Source organism: Nuphar pumila, chromosome 6 (assembly GCF_984573655.1).
Source record: "Nuphar pumila chromosome 6, dmNupPumi1.hap1.1, whole genome shotgun sequence".
NCBI classification, from domain to species: Eukaryota; Viridiplantae; Streptophyta; class Magnoliopsida; order Nymphaeales; family Nymphaeaceae; genus Nuphar; species Nuphar pumila.
Genome location: NC_143254.1, coordinates 21,038,038 through 21,055,259, shown reverse-complemented (window position 1 = coordinate 21,055,259; position 17,222 = coordinate 21,038,038). Strand labels below are relative to the sequence as shown.

Here is a 17,222-nt window from a genome sequence, read left to right as displayed (position 1 = left end):
TACGAACAAGAACATGGTGGACGGAGGACTTATTTAGAGTGACTTAAAGCTACGTTTTTGCTGCTCCGATGTGTTAAAGAAATATCGGAAGTACCATGAAGGGTTGTTAATGAACAGGATTTTATCCATCCAAAGTTGACGGATATCCGAATCCGTTCACTTGAAAAAGACAGATCAGGTATGATCTTTTCACCATTTGAATCTGAATCCGTTTAGCCAACAGCCCAGGAATATGGTATTGGGCACATCCCATCCGAACCGTTTATATCCTTATCCTTAAAGCAATGTTATCAGTATCGGTGTATCGGCCAGATCGGCAGAAAATGGATACACTTCACCCCTAAATGGGTTATTTTTAAATAAATACAAAAAATACTAAATATTAAATTATTATTATTATTATTTTAATAATTTTAACATGACACATAATATTTTTATTATTTTTTAGCCGGTACCACTTGTGTATTGGTATCGGGCCGATACAGTTGAATCAGTGGCCCAACTATTCAGGGTCAATACCGATACTCACAACATTGCCTTTAAGATTTCACTCTTTATTCATTTTTATTAGTGGTGGTAGGGATGTAAATGGTTAAGGTTCAGATCGGATGTGGCCAACATCAAATTTGAACAATGGGTAACAGCGTAAATGGATTTGAATTTGAATCTGGACTCGGATGGTGAAAAGTTCATATCAATTCCATTTTTTTTACATGTTATCGGGTTTGGATACCCATCAAATCCAAATATCCATTGGATTCGGTAGCAAAAGAATCAAAATTATATCTGGATACCATTATAATAGGATTTATTTGTGCTTACCAAATATGATTAATTGAAGTCCCGAATATTGAATAAAATCCAATCCATTGCAATGTTATCAGTATCGGGTATCGTCAGAATATCGATAAGATTTACTCTTGAATAATCTAATTTTTAATAAATGTAATAAAACACTAAAATAAACCTTTTATTATTTTCTGGCTGATACAAAACAATTCACTTGCGTATTGGTATCTGTCAATGCAGCTGAATCGGTGGCCCAAGGATACAGGGCCGATACCGATACTGACAATATTGGTCCATTGGCACCCTTAGGCAGAATCCTACAAATGATACAACTAGGCCATTGGGTTTTGAACCTGCAACGTCCCAACACAACGTGACGTGCACTGGCTGCTCCTACCAGACATGCTCTTACACGAGAAACCAAGCATGATCTTAATGTGTGAAGTGTTAAAAGCAATTTTTGAAGCACAAAGAAACAAGTTGGAAGATAATTGAGGCAAGTATGCTGTGACATTAAAAATTATATAAAACCCATTTAAGCATATCATTTAAATTTTTTTGTCAAGAATACATATATCGGTTTTACAAAAAAAAAATTATTGATTTAAGACTTCAATGAAATTACAAATTTATATCACATAAAGCGTGCTTCCAATATACTTTCTTAAGTAGTATGCTTTCAAACTTCTTAGACAGGCTTTCGGTAAGTATACTTTTGTGATCACACACATCGCCGTATTATCTTATGAAAACAAAAAACCATCTTATTCTTGGAGACGACTCCCTTGGTAAGCTGGCTAAGCTCAAATTCGAGTTCTACTAAGGGGCACATTTGAAAGTGAGAAAGATGTAGAAAAAGTGATGCAAAATAGAAAATTGTTACGAATTTTCTGATCGTTTCAAACAAGAGACTTTTTCGCTAAGCGAGTTTTTTTGTCTAAAAGTACAGTTTTTGACAAGAAACATTCCTCCATGGCAGAGGTGGAAGAATGTTTCATAGCAAAAGAAAATTTATTTTTACACTCCCCACCACCACCACCCTCCTCCTCTCTCATTTTTTCATATTTTTTCACTGTTTTTTGCATGCTACACAAACAAGCGTAAAAATTCCTTTTTGAAAACTTCTCATAGGCAAAAGTTTCTTTTCCTATGAGAGTTTCTCTCTCTTCCAAACGTGTCCCGAGGCTATGGCTGCATTTGAAAACTTTTAATATCAAATGCAATTTGAATTTTCTCATATATATATGAGAACCAAATCAATCGTAAGCTGCTTAATTCAAAAGACCAGACCCATATGTTCTCAGATACATGGATCTTTTCATTTTCTCCGCGATATCAAGAATCTCAAATCCTTGCTTTGAGATTTCTAGGTCAAATTGCTTAGGATTTTGATGTTAAGTACGTGTCACATTAATATAATCGTCCGGTATGAGATTCAAGGTTTTTGAATGCAGCCAGTGCAACTAGGTCTCTGATCCTGGGATGGTATCTCCGGGTAAAAAAAAAATGCAGCTTAAGGGTCCATTTGATTGCCTCGGATCTTACTTGACTTGTGTGTTGGCAAACTTTATCATAAACACTTGACAATGGAAGAGTTTCATAAAAATCACTATTCTAATTCATACAAAAAGTTATAAATAAAAAGAACATTGCTTAAACTAATCAATTATAACATTTAAAATGAAAAATACGCCAATTATTGTATGATATTCAAAGCCAACTAAAATATAAATGTTACTGAAAATTCATTCTTGAAATTGCTATTCATTCACTTGAAGCATGCAATTTCCATGTCATAACGTCAGAGAAAACATCTGCAAATGGGTACCAAGTGGGTTTGGTTAAAAACTGTCTGGGTACAACTGTTTCAGGCATGAATTGATCCAGTTATTGATCGGATCAGGTATGAAACAGGTTTGGGTCAGAAATGAAAGATATTTTCAAAAACTGAACAGGTTGGATCCAGAATAGTTTGGGTTAGGGTAAAAGATGAGTTCAGCCTGATTAGCTTTTTGGCACAAATTGCATAAGAAAAATAGTCAGACAAAATTGGGAAGAATACGAAGGCCTGTGCCTACATTTTCTTTTTTTTGCCAAACAAGCTGGGGTTAGGCAGACCCCTACCAGTTATACAACTATATCATTGGGTTTGGAACCTGCAACGTCCCAAACACAAGGTGACGTGCACTGGCTGTTCCTACCAGACAAGTGGAGACCCCGTTGGTCCTGTGACAAAGTTTTCCTTAAGAACGGACTAGTTTTCAAAATGGATATACATTATAAGCTCGCCCCCAACAAACAAGAATATCAAGATTGAATCAGTTAGATCTTACCGGTTCAAGTTGGGTATACCCCTATCAAACATACGTGGATAACATGCACCCATAAGAAAGAGAGCATCATAATCCACCATGTAGTAAACAGTCCCCGTCTTAAAGTTCGGTTATCACACAATATTTGGATTAAAATTCACATATACCAAGATCCACCTTAACAAAGATTGGGTTGTACCACGATAGGCTTATGGGATTATTTTTAAAAGCATATGATCTAGCGACAGAACCAAATTCAAAAGTTGCATTCTTAACACCTCCAGTGCATGCTTGAACATTTTCTGTACATATTGTGGTTTTAGTTTTTAAAAGCATACGCTCTTGTGACCAAGGCAAATGATTAGGGCTTACAATGGGTCTATTTGACGTTAACCCACTTTGTCATCCTTCCAATGCAGCAAATATGAATAAGGATCGACTAAACATAACATCTGGCCTTTAAACAAACCCATCCTCAAGCCAATGTACAACTGCATCACTCTTGCCAACCAGATTATATTAAACATTGTTTACAATCTAAAGGTTAGATTTTGCTTTTGGAGATTAGACCTTAGTACGGGAACAAAATAGCTCTCTCTCTCTCTCTCTCTCTCTCTCTCTCTCTCTCTCTATATATATATATATATATATATATATATATAGAGAGAGAGAGAGAGAGAGAGAGAGATTGGTAACTGCTCATACGTTAAGTGATAAATAGGTTTTTCTGCCCTTTTGGTATTTTTCTTGCAATTTAGACCCCATAAATATGTTGGGCATGGTAGATTTTCGAGGAATCCACACATGGGTTGTGCTTTCTATGTAAAAAATGATATTTAGAGACTCAAAAAATTTCAAAGATTTTGAGCCGTCAATTTTTTGAACCTTATAAAAACACATCAATGAGCCAGAATCGAACACTTCAAGAGCTGATCCCTATAAAATCAAGTATATAAATCACATCTGTCCGGTCAGAATTTATAAATAAAATAAAATCAGGCTGAAAACCCCATTTAGCACATAACATGCGAGCAGCCAATCACTATATATATATATATAGAGAGAGAGAGGGGGGGGGGGGGGGGGGGCAAGTGTCACCAGAGGCTGCACAGTCGATGGAGCTCATGGCCATCACCAGGGGGAAAAGAGAGGTGTGGAGTGTCACATGGCACCGGAGGGGAGAGAAGGGGGGAAATGAGAGCGGTGTCACCAGAGGCTGCATATTCGCCGAGCTCATGGTTGTGGCAGGGATGTTGAGGCTTTGTGGCAGAGAGAGAGAGAGAGAGAGAGAGAGATCTAGGACTGGGAAAGGGGAAAAATACTATATATATATATATATATATATATATATATATATATATATATATATATATATATATATATATATATATATATATACAGCTATGTTATCCTTTCTGCGGATACATGTGCACCTTCAAGCGCTAGTCATTCTTGGGACAACCACACACAATCCTTCAATAATTTACATTAGATAATTTTCCAACACAATAACATCAGTTGTCTTTTTCTTCATAAGCATCGGTTTTCCTGTTTTTTGTACCATCCACCAAGAAAATTTTGGCGACTTACTGAGAAGTTTTTCTTTAACCAACACACTTTGACATGACAAATGTGCTACTATTGAACGAAATCAAAGCAGAAGTCACTCCTACGCGGCTGATTATATTGTTGGTGTGATACTAGTTATTTGGAACAAGAAACCAAATATTACAAAAAGATAATTACAAGGAAAAAAATACTATACAAACACAAGTTAAAGTTGATGCACAACCAAATGCATATGCGAAATCCATGAGAATCAAGCATTGAAAGGGCACTAATGAGAGCAATCACACTGGCCACACATTTACATGTAAATAACGCAGGAGTTTCTTTGTCAATCTGCAAAGTCACCGATGAATTGCAAGAACTGCATATCAAACAAAAATTGAAAGAATTGGACATATAAAAGAATGCAAGCATGGAAAACATTTTGCCAAGACATGAATTTACAGTAATTTCACACGACATTTATTCCACCAAAAGCCATTGGATATTGAACATGGTTGCTTAGAAATAAAACCAGTTTTTGCCTAAAACTTACAAAGTTGCTGGGTATTTATGAAACGTTTTCTTAGTTCCTTTAGAGATGCCCTATAAGGTTACTTGCATTAAATCCCTACTGTAAGTTGTCTACGAATCAATAAAAACTGTGGTAGTCCAAAACACTTCACAAATCAACAAGGACAATGCATCACATATTTAATAAAAATACAAAAAAGAAGCCCATTCTTTTGTCACAATCGAGTGCCCAGCTTTCCTAATCTACAACTTCAGTTGTAAACATGCAATTGCCTTTTTAATCTTATACAATAAAATGACAATTCATCCCACCCATGTTTTTTCATATATGAAAGAAGATGCCAAAGGCATTTTGGTCAGCTCATTTGATTCAACCATGCTCAAATGAATGTCATAGGACCAGGTGGGTTACATGTAACAACAAAAAGTACAAGATGCCTCATTGAGAAAAAATAGGGTTGGTATCTGAAATGTGAGCAGATCAGGAGATCCGTCAAATCACTTTAAGAAAGTGGTTTGACATCTTTACTGTCCATTGCTTCATTCCACAAGGACCTCATGGTCCTTGTATACATTGTGGACTGTGACGATGCCAAATCACTTCTCTAAAAGTGATTTGGCAGATCACTCGATCTGATATTGACTGGAAATTTTTGGTTACCCCAACTTGATCATTGAATAAAAAAAACAAAGAAAATATATGACATCAAATAGTACCTGAAAGATTAATTGGCCTAAGTGTGATAACACATCCTCATCGAATACAAGGTATCAAGGACTTATAAATACAGGTTCTTCTTGAGCTTCCATTCGGCATATTGAGTACTCTCTTTCAAATAATAAAAATTCCTGCATGACATAATTATTCTTCATATTAGCAAAGACCTGTATTTATAAAGAAGCAAGAAATTTGTAACTTCATTAGATTTATCATTTTTTATCATGTAGTCGACATATGCATTTGTAACATAGCAATCAATGCTGAACGGGTTCGAGAACATGATTAACAAACAAACAACTGACAGAATAAGATGAACGGTCATGAGCCTGGCAGTTCTGATAATTAAAACAGTGCCTTTAGCCATATCAAACTAAATGGAATAACATTTTTCAGTCACTTTCTTAGAGTAAACAAAGGTCAACTGAATGATTTCAGGACCAAGCATGTCTTTCAAACACAAATTAAAAAAGCAGACCGCTAAATGTAATCACTGAAATCGTAGGCAGCTTTTGGTAATAGCTGATAAGTTAGATAGCGCTTTTGTAAATAACTCAACCAGATGCACTTCAGAAGAATTTCATTCAATAAACACCACATTTGCTTAGTCATTTGAGGATTTTGCATCAATCTGCCGTTGGTATACAGGAAAGCTTCTTGTGGTATTGAATAGTCCATGATATACAACCTGTAATTTTTGGTTTTATTGCTCTCTCACACACACACATAAAAACATGTGTACTACCAGAATGGTAGCGCTTTAACTCATAGATTCATCACAAGTTGCTAAAAGATAATTCTTTGCAGTATCACCCCAACCTATAACCTGGTACAAAAAATGTTGCTTTCAACATTTTTTGTGCTGCCTTTAGGAACATATTCAACGACATGCAGACTGTAGTTCCATTCAAGCTGTTATGCATCCAAAATGGATGCAAGTTTTTAGGAAAACAAACAGGGAAAACATGAAAGCATGCTGCTCTACCCTTGCACAAGTAGTCAGTAGTAAGTGGGTCGATAATATCGAGTCCAAAGAACACATTGCAGTAGAAAGATAAAAACAAGTTAGTGGACAAAGGTTATAGGTTTATATATTGAGTCGACTAACAAGAGATTTTCACAATTGTGAACTTAAATCATCCAAGAACATTTCTTAGCTTTTTGTTTGTAGGGCAAAACGTGTGCTCAATGGAGATCTTCACAGAGTATCCAAGCCGTTATCCACTAAATTTGTACCCAAAGAGAATTTGAAAAGGCATGTAAAATTGAAATGTGGCAGTATATGGAAATCTTGGTTTTGGTGGGTCGCCAGATAATGCTAATCAGTGTTGTGAAAAGCATTGAGGCGTAGCGAGGCGCTCCACCAAAATCTGAGGCGAGGCATAAACCGTAAGCCTCAAAAAAATTAACATAAAAAAATATAAAAAATATCTAAAATTATAAATAAAAAAATGCTTTATTGATGAAGCAACAACCAACAAGAAATAAAAAATCTCAAATAAATACTGAAAAAATATGAGATTAACATGTAAAAGTAACATTAATGCAACAACTTAATCTATGTAGGTATCTAAGAAATAAAATATGAGCATTCATTCAATAAAAAATTAACATTAACAACGAAATGCATATTAGCATTAACAACATCATGTCATAATTAGAAAATGAATGTTAGCATTAACAACCAAATGTTAATATATTTGTCCAAAACTCTTCAAAATGAGAGTGTTAACATTAACAATTACATGATCCCATCCTACATTTTTTCCCATTGTTCAATTGCAAAAATACATATAACAAAATATATATTAACACAAAAAAATAGATTCATATTGAATAAGAATCGATATATATATATATATATATATATATATAGAAATTGAAAACTAATCGAAACACAAACACATGAAGTCAGAGATGATCAAACACATGCCGAAGTTGACTTCTTACTACAAAAACAAGATCAAAAGCAGCATAACATATGACAGACTGCTAAAGATCCTAGCTTGCAGTTGGCAGGGACACCAAATGTAGGACCAACATGATGAGTTGTGGAGCCTGATTCAGAGTTTTTGCCTTTGCAGGGAGGGGGGTCCCCCCCGGCGCGGGTCCTTGCCTGCTTAAAACAATAAATGGTAGGGGCCTTGGCCACTGCCTGACAGGGACCACAATCGGCAGGGGCCAAGGGCACTGCCTGCCAGAATAAATCGCATGGCAGAGGTCGTGCCCCTGCCTGATGGAGAGATTGAAGAGAGGAAGGCAGACATGAAGGAACCAAAAATGAAGAGGTCGGGGTTACCTGGGGTCTGGCAAGGGCTGTTGGCTGCTTCCGGCGAGAAGGAGGAGGCCGAGAAGGGCGAGACTGTGAGAGACGACAAAGAGAGGGACTGCGAGAGACGAGAGAGAGAGGTGGGAGAGACCGAGATGAGAGGTGAGAGACGAGAGAGAGAGAGGGAGAGACTGTGAGAGACGAGAGAGAGGGGCTGCGAGAGACAAATTAGGGCCCCCGACCCTCATTAGGGTCGGGGGTAACATTTTAATGTTGGTCAAATGAGGGCTTTGACCCTCATTTGACCAACAACATGAGGCGCGTCGAGCCTCACGGTGAGGTGCGCCGAGCCTCAAGGCGTACGCCTCGATGCTTTTACGCTTCATGACTGCACCTCAAGGCACAAAGGCCCTCACCTTGAGGCGCATTTTTAATAACACTGATGCTAATATATAGTTTTTTTAAGAACACTTTTGCACGGCGACTGATGCTGGTATAGTGATATCTTCTTCTCTTTTCACCAGTGCCACAACAGGAACACTTATTCCTTCTCTTCTCCTCCAAATGATCTTAACGAAATGGAGAAAAAAAGAAGACAAGAAGCATGCATGGCTTGAGCTTGAGCTTGAGCTTGAGCTTGACCTGATTCTGATCACGCCGAGCTTGAACCTAATTGCTTGAGCTTGGTTCAAGCTCAAGCTCTAGCATAACACAGTATGCAAGGAGATGATCTTGAACCTGCTTGGACTTTTCAAAGCTCAAACTTGAACTTAGCAGAAGGAGAAGAGCCAGCTGCAGTCGCTTAAGTGTGGTGTCTGTTTGGCAGCTTTGGCTCATACATAGCCATAACTGAAAGTTCAAATGCATGCATACATTCAGATTGTCCTCTTGGAATAATTCACCAAGCTAACATCCCCCAAAACTTAAAAGACAGTTTAAGGCAGTAGCCACTGTTGAAGTGACAACTTAAAATTGTGGGAATGCGGTGATACAAAGTAAAAAATTTGTTTCAACTGAAAAACAAAGAGGACCAAACAAAAGAAAAAAAATATCTTCAAATATATAAAAAAATCAAAATTAAGGGAAACAAAACAATGACCAAAATAAGTAGAAGAAAACAGGATTAATATGAGTTTTTCCTGCAATGCTAACCCTTCTTTTTATGCAGAGTTACGAGGATAGCAAATTATACAATCGGCACCATAAGGACTAAAAACAGATAACAGCGAAAAATGTCCACAATCTTATTGCAGAGATCAGATGGTATGTTTAAAACCAGACCTGCAATTGAAGTGGGCTAAACAAAGGAAGTAACCCTGATTCGGACGAAGCAACCAGCTCAATCAATTCACTATGGCTTTCAGGAAAATTTCCCGATTCAGCAAGTGAAACATAAACCTGCAAACATGAAAAAATATTGACCAACATGATGCATGCTCTCAACAAAGCTGCAGGATAGAAATAAGAATAAGAAAGAGATCATGAAAGTGAAAGCAGGATGCTAAGACTTTTATCACAATAGGAAGCATACAAAAAGGAAGCAGCAAGCAGTTTGGAACTAAACCAGGAAGCACCTGGGAAGACAGCTCCAAGCATCTAGAATCCTGCTTCTAGTGATCAAAACAATAGCAGATCTGGGAAATTATGCTCCTTATAGAAAGGAAGCATGCATCCCAATATCAAGAAATGAAACTTCTTGGTCCTTACACTTAACAAAAAGCACTGTGCTTCCTGCTTCCGAAGAAAAATTTCAAGCCACCATCTCATAGCAGAAAAATTACAGTGAATCCAGAAAAACAAATGGAAAGCAGCATGGGTAAAGGTCTGCACCTGCATACAGCGAAGAATAATTTCTGGAAGGCAGCATCGACGGCAGAGGCCTCGGACAATATACGGAGCGGGAATTTTAAAAGAACCCCTATCATCTGTATACCAAGCATCAAGCTGTGTAATTTCTAATGTAACTTTTGCTTGAAATCGAGCAAGTTCACCTGTGGAAAATAAAAGATCAGCCTAATGGTTCTAGAACACATTGAGGTCACCACATTTGGCAAAAAAAATGTATCAGGAAAGTGCAGGTACCCTTAAATCCTGCAGCTATAACCTCTGCAAGGAGACCACCATCATTTGCTTTATACTGCTCCAGCCCATCCCCATGGATTGCCAGGCAACGAATAACTGCTTCAATGCAGTTTTCATCCCTTGAAGAAACAGCAACATTAACCTGGTCATATAGGTACCAAAAGCAGCAAATTAGAGGAAATAGTGTGATAGAAATAACAATAAAACATCATAAACATCTTGGGAATTTTTTACAGTAAGGATAATGAAAAATATCCAGGAACACACAAGAACATGTTTCAGAATTACCTATTCTTAAAAGCACACAGAAATACCTAGTCTTATTGATCAATCATGCATCCCATCTTCAAGAAGTCAAAGATGCATCACTAAATGAGAATCCAATACCATGTTAAACTTTGAAACCCTACTTCAAACTTCTTGAAAAGTAATAACCCAGCAAAAAATGGTACATGTAACATCATCATATCCTAATGCCTGATACTGCACAGTGTTTTCAAAATTGTGTCAGATCAGACTATTTTTAATGATCTGATCATTGATCCAATATGTCAGTTAAATCAGCTAGAAGCCTAGAATGTAAAAATAGTAAAAAACCAATACACAGTTTTTACTTTTTAGTTTTTACCCATTTTATCAAACTTTTAACGTTTTCAAAAATGGCTTAAAAAGGGAAGAAAATTGGGAACACAATACCATTTTATAAACTGCATATACCAGATTCCTAGAAGCAATGTATCATAAAAGTTATAAAAATAACATATGAAAAAGGAAAAAAATAGCATATATCACATACTAATCATACATAGTTTACATAGGTAAATATTTCTGCAAATTACTTATATTTTTGTCACTACTTCATATGGTCTCGTAAAACTAAGCTTACCACTTGAAATAATGTGTGTGTGTGTTTATATATCATAGTCACCAATATAACTGATATTGAAAACATCTCGATATTAATGTTTTTAGCAACATCTGATAAAAAAGATCAAAATATTACCATAAAATAAATATTGCATTAATATCATGTTATTCTTGAAAAAGTTGTTTTTATACATTTTAAGCATATATATATATATATATATTCTAATTCTTCATTTCTTTTACAATTTCAAAACTTTTCCAATTCTTTCTTATATTTTTGTAAGAATAATACTACTAAAACCTTTTACTTATCTTTGATATTATTCTTCACATTTTTCATTATACACATTGACACACACACATACATGCATGTGTACATACATAGACATTTATACACACACACAGGTCCGCCCATGTGGGGCCTACAATTGTAGCAAATCTTCTCCCATCTTAGCTGTAATTCAGCAGGCCTGACATGGGCTGACCCAACGCATTGCCCACCCCTAGCATGGTGAATAACTTTTTGCTTATGCTTGTAACACTAAAGACAAGCCTATGTTGTTCGGTGATTTTATGGATTCTTCATTCATGTGATTTCTGGAATGGAGAAACTAAGAGCGAATTTTTTCAAGAATTTAGCATTCTATTTCTAACATACATGGTTTAGGACACATCCACTTATCTGAAACACAACTTCATCAACCATGCCTCCAACCATTTGGTGCTCCTACATTTGCTATTGTGCTTCCTGATATTTTGCATTAGAAAATGTTGTAGTTGAGAGATTCTGGTGCATCTTTTCAGATTAACTAGAAAAGTTAGGGGGTATTCGTTTCACCCCATCTTCATAGGAAACAGCTCATTTTCATGTGAAATGGAGCAGTTTCTCCTCTGGTGAAACAAACACGATTTTGGAGGGGAAAACAGGAAATTAGGAAAACCAACTTTTTCTTTAACCACTGCTTTGCAACGAAAGTTGTTTTGTATGTCCCTTGGGAATGATTTTGACAGCAATCATGTGTCCATGGAAAGAAACCTATTCCCCTATTTGTGAAGAGGAGTATAATTGCAATCCTAATGCCCTCTTCCTCCTCCCTTACCCAGCAGTGTGTTTCTCCATCATCTGCCATTGGCAGCCATTCCTCCACCATCGCACACATGTAAGCTCTCTCTCTCTCTCAAAATATATATAAATATAATATATATATAGGGTTGCATAAAACCCTTTTCGCTCTTTGTTGGGGTTGTAGATAACCAATTTATCTCTACAAAAATCCATCTCTCTCCTCTCAGTTGGATTTGCTGAAAAACCCCTCTATTGGGGTTGCAGATAACTCTCTCTCTCTCTCTCTCTCTCTCTCTCTCTCTCTCTCTCTCTCTCTCTCTCTCTCTCTCTCTCTCTCTCTCTCTCTCTCTCTCTGTGTGTGTGTGTGTGTGTGTGTGTGTGTGTGTGTGTGTGTGTGTGTGTGTGTGTGCATGTGCAGTCATATGTCTCTCACTCATGTTTCCCACATGAAACAAACACACCTGTAAAATTGTCACTCACCTTCCCCACATGAAACAAACACATCCAAGAACTATCTTTCACATGAAATGACTTTCATATTATTTGACTCTCTGGAAATGGGATTCACATGGAATCGATTTCTCTTTCTCGGGTATGAAAGAAATGCCACCTTAATCCAATCCAAACACATAAATGAACTACAGTTGGGGAATAGATGGGCCTGGGATATTGAAACAAAGAGGCCAAAATTTGTGTACACAAACCATGTCAAAAGATTTTCTTCCCTAGGCCACATGGCCATCAGGCATTAGCCTAGGACTGGTTATTGTACCAGTTGTTCAACTCGACGACTCAGATGCATGTCTGCATGACAAACTTGAGGAGGAAACTCATGCAGCAACACATGATAGCTCTAACTTTTTTGAGTATCATGTTGTTCAACTTACGCAGACTATTTTACTAACCAATCGCTTTAGCTCATCTACAACAGTCATCTTATCATAACCATCTTTATGTTTTGTTATAAGGTCATCACAAGAGATGATGTTCATGCTATACAAGTGGACAAACAAATATCAACTAATCCAAGAGGGATTTATAGTTTGTAAGGCACTTTCTTGACCTAGAGACTTTCCCACAAAGATATCTTCTTTCTCATGACAAATATGCCGCTACATTCTCATGTTTGCCTCATTTATGGATGCTGATACACCAACTGCATTAAATCATACAACTGTACCCCCCTTACCATGACCATCAAAACATGCATTCCTTTAGCAGCTTATTGTGACCATGGTCTACTTCATTTTGTCTTCTTAACCTATATGGTTCTGACCAAAGTTGGTAGAAAAATAAGTGACCTGAGAATCGGTGATTTTTATTCTTCCAGAATAGCAGCAGCATACCCTTCGGTTATTTCTTTCTTTACGCCGAAGAATCATACAAATGATTCAAATGATTGCCCTGCAATATACTTCCTTATAATCAAAATAGTTTTGCCAATTACAACAAACTTTTTTAATTGAAACTCAGCCTAATTTGATCTTTTCTATATTGAAGATACACCTACGAAGTCGTACCAAATTATTGATTGACATTGTTGAGACTTATGTATCATATGTATATTATCATTCTTGTTTGCTGCCCCTTTTTGTATTTATATGCACATAGCATTCTGTTCAAGAGAATTTTTGTACTTTCTCATATAGTGCAGAGTCAACAGTTTTTGCCCTGTAGTGCAGTAGAGGGGCCATCCCCTTGTATGATTGTATACTTCTCATCTCAAGGTTAATGAAGTCGCTTTTCGCTTTGCCTCTCTAAGCCTTCTTCAACCTCTTCTTTGCCCTAACCCTAAATCCTGTCTCTGATAATCATTTATTCTCAAGCTCCATCACACACTATTTACATTACAACCCAACATCATGGAGTAATAGTGAAACATAACAAAAATATGTTGAGCCAAAAGCATCTTCATTGAAGATGATGGATGTCAAAATCTTGGTCAAGTCATTCAAGTTACACATTGCCTTCTATCACATCGATTTGAACAAATGTGTGAATCAAAAGCAAGAGAAGGCGCTTCCTAGGTCAAAATGAAGTAAAAGTTGTATAAGAAGCAAATTAAGAAGTATTTTGGAACAAAAGAGTAGCAGGAGCTAAAATTAGGGATGGCAGTGGACCGGCGGGAAAGGGGAACCCGCCTCGCCCCGTCTGGACCGGGGATGGAGGTTAAAATCAAAACCCGTGCAGGGGATGGAATTATGCTTTCTCCCCCCCCCCCCATGCCCGTTAATAAAATGCTAAAATACTCTTTAGGGATGGCAGTGGACCGAGGGAAAACAGGGGCCCGTCTTGCCTTGCCCCGTTTAGACCGGGGATGGAAGACATGAAACGGGGATGGAGGTTAAAATCAAAACACGTGTGGGGATGGAGGGCAGAATTTTGAGACGGGGTGCGGGTGGAGACCTTGTCCCCTGCCCCTGCCTCGGTCCACTGCCGTCCCTGGCTAAAATTGTCATCTTATATGATACTACATTAATTTAAGAATAACTAAACAATTTGTATTTGCTAATAAATCCTTTTCTGGTCTGTCATAAATGTATTAGATGTACAGATGAAAGGTATGAACATCTTAAATCCAAGATAGAATCATTAATCAATGTGACCATAATAACAAACCGCAAATGAAATGCACTTAACAGAAAAAAAAATGTATTACATGCATTGTAGTACCTAATAATGTACACTTCAACCCTTCAGCCACAACTGATTCCCTTGATAATTTACATGAAAAACCGTCAAGTTTAATCAAAAGAATGACAAAATCTATTGAATATGAGTAGCAGATGGAATTTATTTGGCGATGTTGGTCATTGATGGCTGGATGGCATGGAAGGAAAGGAACAACTGTACGTTCAGGGAGCTATGTCACATGGGTACGGGTTGAGGCACGACATGGGATATTATATAAGGGCTAAAATGTAATTTAAAGAAAAAGGCTCCTAAAATGTAATTTAAAGAAAAAAAGCTCTCTCTCTCTCTCTCTCTCTCTCTCTCTCTCTCTCTCTCTCTCTCTCTCTCTCTCTCTCTCTCTCTCTCTCTCTTTCTCTCTCTCTCAGTAAGAGAAGAAAAAGAAGAAGGCGAAGGTGGGTCTCTCTCTCTCTCTCTCTCTTCGTTCTTCCTCTTTTCCACTTGTTCTTCTCTTCCTCTTCTTTTCCTTCTTTCTTCTTATTCTTCTTTTTCTTTTCCTTCTTCCTTCCTACCGAGTGTCAAACTGCATTAAAAAAAAAGAAAAAACTTGGTATTGGGGTTGGGTCTTAGATGGATCTGATCTGAGCAGACCCAAAATGTACCTTGTCGTGCCTGCTACCTGCACCTGTGTACGGCTGTGTTGGCACGGGTATGTTGGGTCATATGGTGTGTCTGAGTGACACAGTCAGGGAGAATTTCTCTTCACATTTTTACGATAAAGAAACTCTCATGTATTTTGTGCCTAGATGGCATGGTGCCAACCTTTTGTGGCTGAGACTAGATCTCAATCTTCTAATTTGAACAGAATGGCTGAAGGGTGACATCTTGTCACCCTAACTTGTAAAACTTTGTTTCTTTGTGATTATGTTTTTAACAAAATTATTTTAATCTTCACCAAGAGAAAAAAAAAAGAACACAAAACTAACTAGGAAAAATTAATTATCCCAAATGCACAGAATGATGGAACACCATGTTAACAAATGCATAAATGATGAATAAACATGTAACAAAAGACTCGAAATCCTATTTATCCAATAACACACGTAGGTTGGAATAATATAATCTGGAACTTTTTGTCTTATGATTACAGCAATTATTAAAATAAAGGCACAATTTTCTCCAGCTTAAGCACAAAAAACACAACCGTACCAGAAGTTGGCGAGCTAATGCAATTTCTTCATTAATAGAAGAGTATAAAGCACTTGTCAATGTAGTACAAAGAGTGGCATCTGGCGGCACACATTCCCCTGTTGGTAGACAAAGCATCAATGTCGTATGCAACTCAAGAAACACATGGTCAGCAGGATTGTTGAAATCGGTTGGACTATCCACCAGCCAAGGTGCTTCTTTCCCTGCCATAGAACAAATAATATCAAATTTAAACACAATTTACAATTCCTGGTCCACACACATACAATGAGAGAGACAGAGAGTATACATCTATGTCAGGAAAATATTTTGATCAACTTATTACCATGAAACATAAAAGCAAATACTTGGAAATTTAAGTCACTCAAGTCCAATGCCAATACCAACATTTCATGTTTGTTCGCCAACAAGAATGACAAGTCAGAATGAATTATTAGCCTTGAATTATTGATAAATTTGGAGTATCACATTTTGCCATCATTCTACAAATAACAACTCATAATTTATATTACAAGAACAAAGCCTCAATATTCACTAAAACACAATCAGTAGATAAGACTAAATAAGACAAAAAAAATCGTGAATTGTGTTGACTCATGTAGATGAGTCTCAACTACATAAGGGTAAGAATGGTGAAGACATACAAGAAAATAATTAAGTCTTCTTCTCAACAAGAATATACAATATCATTTCATAAGGCTGACCCAGTACATGGATCATCTTCTTAACAGTCCAAATTTTGGAAATAAACTTTAAAATCCATGGTTTAGAAATTTGACAATGCTGCCTTCTGGACGATGGCACTATCACTAATTCACACTATAATGATAAAGTCCAGCAAGAGCATCCAAGATATGGTTTTAGTTACACTGACACAGGTATGAATCCCATGTTTGACAAACTCATGGTAAAACCATGAAAAGCATATGTAGACTGGTGGATCAACTGCATTCCATATCCCAGATGATATCCTAATGGTCATTACAGACCAGAAGAGCAGAGACGAGCTGGAGAAGCTAGTTCATACTTCATACCATATTATTTCTTTACTCCTTAGACTATTGAACTCAACTATCTTTTAAAAAGATCCGAAAGATTCCCTCCCAAATGATTATGCTTTTAAGACATACCAAAAAAATTTCCAGATTAATTTTAGAGCATTCAAGACTAGGAGATGTTGCGACTGTGATTTTAATA

The 17,222-nt window shown here is 36.9% G+C and overlaps 1 protein-coding gene across 2 annotated transcripts in view; it reads right to left on the bottom strand.

Annotated features, from left to right (window-relative positions):
- Positions 1 to 4,915: 4,915 nt before the first annotated feature.
- The window catches only part of LOC149834263 (nuclear pore complex protein), a 102,305-nt gene continuing 89,998 nt past the window's right edge, over positions 4,916 to 17,222 (bottom strand). The window contains exons 20-25 of one of the 2 annotated variants that reach the window (XM_090011301.1): positions 16,026 to 16,228; positions 10,253 to 10,394; positions 10,001 to 10,161; positions 9,452 to 9,568; positions 5,901 to 6,032; positions 4,916 to 5,031 (exon numbers count right to left, since the gene is read on the bottom strand). In XM_090011301.1, coding sequence (XP_089867427.1) covers positions 5,955 to 6,032; positions 9,452 to 9,568; positions 10,001 to 10,161; positions 10,253 to 10,394; positions 16,026 to 16,228 — 701 coding nt within the window. In that variant the 3' untranslated portion in view covers positions 4,916 to 5,031; positions 5,901 to 5,954. The remainder of the gene's footprint in view (positions 5,032 to 5,900; positions 6,033 to 9,451; positions 9,569 to 10,000; positions 10,162 to 10,252; positions 10,395 to 16,025; positions 16,229 to 17,222) is intronic. The other variant, XM_090011302.1, reaches the window with a different exon arrangement.